Source organism: Arachis duranensis, chromosome 8 (genome assembly GCF_000817695.3).
Source record: "Arachis duranensis cultivar V14167 chromosome 8, aradu.V14167.gnm2.J7QH, whole genome shotgun sequence".
Classification (NCBI taxonomy): Eukaryota; Viridiplantae; Streptophyta; class Magnoliopsida; order Fabales; family Fabaceae; genus Arachis; species Arachis duranensis.
Genome location: NC_029779.3, coordinates 15,312,530 through 15,318,554, shown reverse-complemented (window position 1 = coordinate 15,318,554; position 6,025 = coordinate 15,312,530). Strand labels below are relative to the sequence as shown.

The following is a 6,025-nucleotide window of genomic DNA, read 5'->3' as shown; positions in this document are numbered from 1 at the left end:
ACAAAGGATAAGGACACAAAATTTTGTGTTATTATATTCTATTTGGTGATAAACTAAAACAAATTATGAAAATCAAATTTATTTTCATTTTTTCTCATTTAAAAAATTTGATAAGAAAAATATAATTATAAAAAATTAACAAAAATAATAAAAGAAAAAATAAAAAATAAGATGTGTCTTTTGTTAGTGTCTCTGTGTCATTTCTGTCAGGATGGACACAAAATATACTAATTCAGTGTCTTTGGACACAATGTCTCTTCTGTCAAACGCAGCCTAAGACATGGACAGCAACCAAATAGAAGTTTGTTTGGATTACCATTTGTAAATAGATGTTTGTATAAAATTGATTTTAATTAAAATTGAGTTGATATTAACGTGATTTATAATTGGTAATTTTTATTCAAAATGGATTATAATAAACTAAATATTGTTTGAATTATATTATTTAAAATTACTTTTAAATAAAAAATTACTAAAAAGAATTTTTTTAGTATTCTCAATGCTTTTTAGTATTCTAATAGGATTAACAAAATCATAATTCAAAGCAAAAAAAATATTCCATACCAAAAAAATAAAAATAATGATAAAAAAATGTTATAAACAAACAATAATAAGAGTTTTATAAAAAATAATAATACGCATGAGAAAATATTGGAGAAACAATATTATAAAAAAAAATTTATCATATAAATAACAGAAGATACAATTGGTATATAAAAATAAAATTCAGTCCGTTGAACAAAAAATTAGAAATTGTAGCTTTTAGTAAACGTGATTAAAGGGTAGAATCAAATTTACATTTAGAGAAAGAAAAAACTAAACGAGTTTTTGATACTCCAAACACTAAACCAAATATACCCTAAGTATAGTCACACAAAAAAATACACCCTAAGTGTTTGCAAGAAGAAGAATAGTATTTTTGTTTGAAAATTAGAGAACGATTATTTTAAAACTAAAATTAATGTTAGATATGATTTTGAACATAAAAAAATGTTAGAGACAACTTTTTTAGCCAAAATTAAAAAAACTAAAATAATATTTAATTCTTAATTTTTTATAAAAGAATAATTATTTTTATTTGGAATTTAATTTTATAAATTGAAATGACTTTAATATATTAATATATTAGTAGAATTAAATTTAATTCTTTTGTTTGAAATTATTTTTGTATAAGTTGAATTTTCTTTTATTTGCAATTTTATTATTGATAAAATTATTCATTAAACATTCACGAATTAAGTCTTAAAGTGATAGATAAGATCAATTATGTGTATTAAAATAGTCTATAAAATTTCGATTACACTAATTATATCTATAAGCTTGACAAAATTATATTATATTAATCTCTTAACTTTTTTCTATTAAGTGACTCCTCATACTAAGTGAGATAGAATTTTGTCTTCTATGTTAAATTAAACAACAACTAGTTGAGATGGCGAATGAAATTTGATAAACCAATATGATCCTAATTGAAATTGAATCATTCAAGCATCCTAGTATTGAAATTTTCATGAAACAATTCTAAGCATGACAATTGATGGTTCAATCATTGAAGAGTGGTAGGTGGTTGGATGAAGATTCCATTGGACAAAAGAAGGCCACCCTCTTTGCTGACATTATATTCACTCTTGGAGCCATTCTCATGCCATTTGCACCTAATTCTTATATTTCCATACTTCGAGATGGACTTTCTCTTTTTTAAATAATTGGAAAGTTGATAAACTTCGAAGATGGTTATTGGACTTTGTTATACGGGTAACCAGAAATAGTTGAATTGGCCTTGAGGGGTTGGTCCGAATGTTAATGAAAGGAGGTCTTTGACTTGATTTACTCTTGGGAGCTGTCGTCCGAGTTGAGTATATGAAAAAATGGGGGATGGTACCAGTAAAGACATTCCAATGCCTAAGTTAGTAAAGGGGTAAGCAGGTTTTTGAGAGTATTGGAAATTAGTTTTACTTGAGGGTGTCAGTGTATTTATAGTGGTGATCTAATAACCACCGTTTGAGTAGTTCTACTTCTGAAGGTGGATAACCGTCCATTTATATTAGGGTTGGTGAGATATTGCTTCTGGTAGTAGATTGAAATATTTTAAGGAACAGTTACTTATTTGAATAAGTGTTATCTACCAGCTCATGACGAGCCCGACCTCTTTCAATGAGATTGGGTAAGTGGCGAAGGCCAATCTTTGGGTTGGGCCTTTTTGGCTTACTTGGGCCTGGACCATAGTATTGAGCCAGGTATGAACAGTGCCCCCTACTCAAGTCCGATCTTTTGGCCATGAGTGGAATTCGAGTATTAGTTGAACTTGGGTTCGTTCAAGTTGGAAACCGATGTGATTTTGAAAACCGACGTGTTTTCAAATTTTTCAACCGTCGCGTCTAATCAAACGTCCGTCTGTTTGGGGTTTCGCATTTACACGTGGGAGCAGTTACATTGGTAACGGCGCATTTCTTTAATGATTGCATCATTTTACCGTTGTGCCTCTAGCCTGTTATAAATACTTTTCCCTCTTCTTTCTTTATTTTCTTTCGTCTTCTCTTCAAAGTTTCTTCCCTACCTTCACTCTTTCTCATTAAAAGAATCCCTTTGAGAGTCACTGAAGATCACTACTTTGGTTGCACCAACTTCTTCTGCTAGTTTCAACCTAACAATCAAGGCTTCATATTCTGCCTGATTGTTGGAGGCTGGAAATTCAAATTTCAGGGAGACTTCTATTTGAGTTTCCTATTGGTTGACAAGTACTATGCCTACACCGCTTCCAATTTTGTTGGAAGAACCATCCATATACAATTCCCAAGTTGTCGAGGCCTCCTCTTGATCTCCTGCATATTCTGCCATGAAGTCGGTGAGGCATTGTGCTTTAATTGCTGTCCGAGTTTCATATCTTAGGTTGAACTCGAATAGTTCTATAGCACATTGAACCATTCTGCCTGCAATGTCTGTTTTTTGAAGAATTTGCTTTATAGGCTGGTTTGTTCGAACTTTATTGTGTGAGCTTGAAAATAAGGCCGTAGCCTTCGAGACACCAATATTAAGGCATACGCAAACTTCTCAAGTTTTTGGTACCTTAACTCGGGGTCTTGTAGAACTTTGTTGGTGAAGTATACAGGATGTTGCCCGACCTCATCTTCCCATATTAGTGCAGACGTCACAGCCTTGTCGGTTACAGACAAATACAGGACGAGTTCTTCTCCGATTTTAGGTCGGGTTAGAATTAGAGGTTGGTTTAAAAACCTTTTGAACTCCAGGAAAGCTTATTCGCATTCAGGGGTCTATTCGAACTGACATCCTTTTCTTAGTAGAGAAAAAAGTGGTAGGAATCTCAATGTTGATCCTGCTAAAAATATGGAGAAAGCTGCAAGTCGGCCGTTCAGTTGCTGGACCTCCCTTAAACAGGTCGGTAAAGAGGTGTGCATCATCCTTGGTGTTATCATAAACCCTAGAAATTTTACAGCCTCCACTATAAAGGTGCAATTTGCGGGATTCAATCTCATCTTGTGTGTCCTTATGGTGCTGAAGACTTGTGAGAGGTCGGTCAAGAGGTCTGCTTCATCCTTGATTTTTACTAACATGTCGTCCATATAGACTTCTATTAAACTCCAAAGGTAAGGTGCAAACACCTTGTTCATCAGCCTTTGGTATGTGGCTCCTGCGTTCTTTAACCCGAAGGGCATGTCCACATAGCTGTAATTCGCTCTAGGCATGATAAAAGATATTTTTTCTAGATCCGACCTGTACATCGGGATTTGGTTATACCCCGAGTACGCATCCATGAATGACAGGTATTGATATCCCGAGATGTAATCTACTAGAGTATCAATGTTTGGAAGAGGATATGGGTCTTTTGGACACGCATTGTTCAAGTCGGTGTAGTCAACGCACATCCTCCACTTGCCGTTCTGTTTTTTTACTAGCACCACATTTGCTAGACAAGCCGAGTATTTGATCTCTTTAATAAAAGCCGGCTTTTAGGAGGACTTGTATTTGCTCTTTGACCACTTGAGCTCGCTCAGGACCGAGCTTCCGTTTTCTCTGCTGAACAGGTCGGGATCCTAGATATATGCGCCATGAGGTCGGGATCTATCCCGAGCATGTCAGAGGCTTTCCAGGTAAAGAGGTCAGAATTATCTCGTATGAGCCTTATCAGCTTCTGCTTCAAGTCTTCTTTCAAATTGGCTCCTATGTTGGTATTTTTTCCATCCTCTTGTCTGATCTGCACTTCCTCTGTCTTCCCTCCGGGCTGTGGTCGCAATTCTTCTTTAGCTCAGATTCCCCCGAGCTCAATGGTATTAACCTTTTTGCCTTTACCCCTCAGGTTTAGGTTTTCGTTGTAGCACTTTCTCGCCAGCTTCTAATCTGCCCTGATGGTTGCGCTTTCCTCTGGTGTTGGGAATTTCATGCAAAGATGGGGGTGTGGATACCACTGCTCCAAGCCGATTTAAGGTCGTCCTATCTATTAAGGCATTATAGGCCGAGCCCACATCAACGACTACGAAGTCGATGCTTAGAGTTTTGGATTTCATCCCCTTTCCAAAATTTGTATGTAGGGGTATGAATCCTAATGGTTTTATGGGTGTGTCCCCAATCCGTAGAGGGTGTTAGGGTATGCTCTTAACTCCTTTTCGTCCAATCCCAGCTTGTCAAATGCTGGTTTGAATAGGATGTCTACCGAGCTTCCCTGATCCACCAAGGTTCTGTGTAGATGGGCATTGGCGAGAATCATAGTAATTACCACCGGATCGTCATGTCCAAGGGCAATACCCTGTCTGTCTTCTTTGGTGAAACAAATTGTTGGAAGGTTGGGCAATTCGCTTTCGACCTGATAAACTTCCTTTAAATGTCTTTTACGAGATGACTTTGTGAGTCCTCCACCAGCGAACCCTCCCGAGATCATATGTATATGTCATTCTGGGGTCCGTAGTGGCGGATCTCTCCGATCTTCCTCATCTCGTTTCCTCTTTCCATGATAGTCCGACTTTTTCATGAGATATCTATCTAGCCGACCTTCCCTGGCTAGCTTTTCTATCACATTTTTCAAGTCGTAACAATCATTTGTGAGTGCCCATATAACTTGTGATATTCACAGTATTCGTTACGACTTTCCCCCCTTTTGTTCTTGATGGGCCGAGGATGAGGTAGCTTTTCAGTGTGACAAATTTTTCTATAGATGTCGACTATGGAAACTCGTAGAGGAGTATAAGAGTGATATCTCCTGGGTCTCTTAGCCCCGACTTCTTCTTTTTTCTTGGGCTCTCTCTCCTTCTCCTTTGATGGGTGAGAGTGCCCAGGTCGCCAGTTTGGTTCTCGTAGCCTGGCGTTTTTCTCCATGTTGATGTATTTTTCAGCTCTTTCTTGCACATCATTCAAAGAAGTCGAATGCCTTTTCGAGATGGACTGAGAGAATAGACCTTCTCGGAGTCCATTTACTAGGCCCATGATTACTGTTTCTGTAGGCATATCTTGGATTTCCAAGCATGCCTTGTTGAACCTTTTCATGTAGTCTCTTAGGGGTTCACCGACCTCTTGTTTTACCTCCAAGAGACTGGGCGCGTGCTTGACTTTGTCCTTCTGGATTGAGAATCGTATAAGGAATTTGCGCGAGAGGTCGTCGATGCTAGTGACCGACCTTGGGGGGAGGGTGTCGAACCACTTCATCGCTGCCTTTGTCAAAGTCGTTGAAAAGGCCTTGCAGCGGGTAGCGTTAGAGGCGTCGGCTAGATACATCCCACTTTTGAAGTTGCTCAAGTGATGCTTTGGGTCGGTAGTCCCGTCGTAGAAATCTATGTCAGGGCCATTGAAGTTCCTTGGAACTTTTTCCCTCATGATGTCTTCACTAAATGGATATTCTCTCCCAACGGGGTATCTTCTCGGTCAGCGCGAGAGCCCCTACCTCGGAGATTGGATTCCAATCTTAAGAGCTTTTCTTCAAACTCTTTTTGTCGCTCAACCTCTCCCCGTAGTTTTCTCTCTGCTTCTCGCTGTCGCTCTAGTTCTTGTTCCAGCTGCTCCATCCATCCTTGGTGGC

At 37.9% G+C, this 6,025-nt stretch overlaps 1 protein-coding gene across 1 annotated transcript; it reads right to left on the bottom strand.

The window, feature by feature from the left end:
- Positions 1–5,034: 5,034 nt before the first annotated feature.
- LOC107460979 (uncharacterized) lies at positions 5,035–5,823 on the bottom strand. Its single transcript, XM_016079410.1, has one exon. It carries the CDS (start codon positions 5,821–5,823, stop codon positions 5,035–5,037), a length of 789 nt encoding a protein of 262 aa, XP_015934896.1.
- Positions 5,824–6,025: the final 202 nt, after the last annotated feature.

Coding starts and splice junctions, on each gene's coding strand:
- LOC107460979 (XM_016079410.1), bottom strand. CDS start 5,823: ATGAGGGAAAAAGTTCCAAGGAACTTCAATGGCCCTGACATAGATTTC.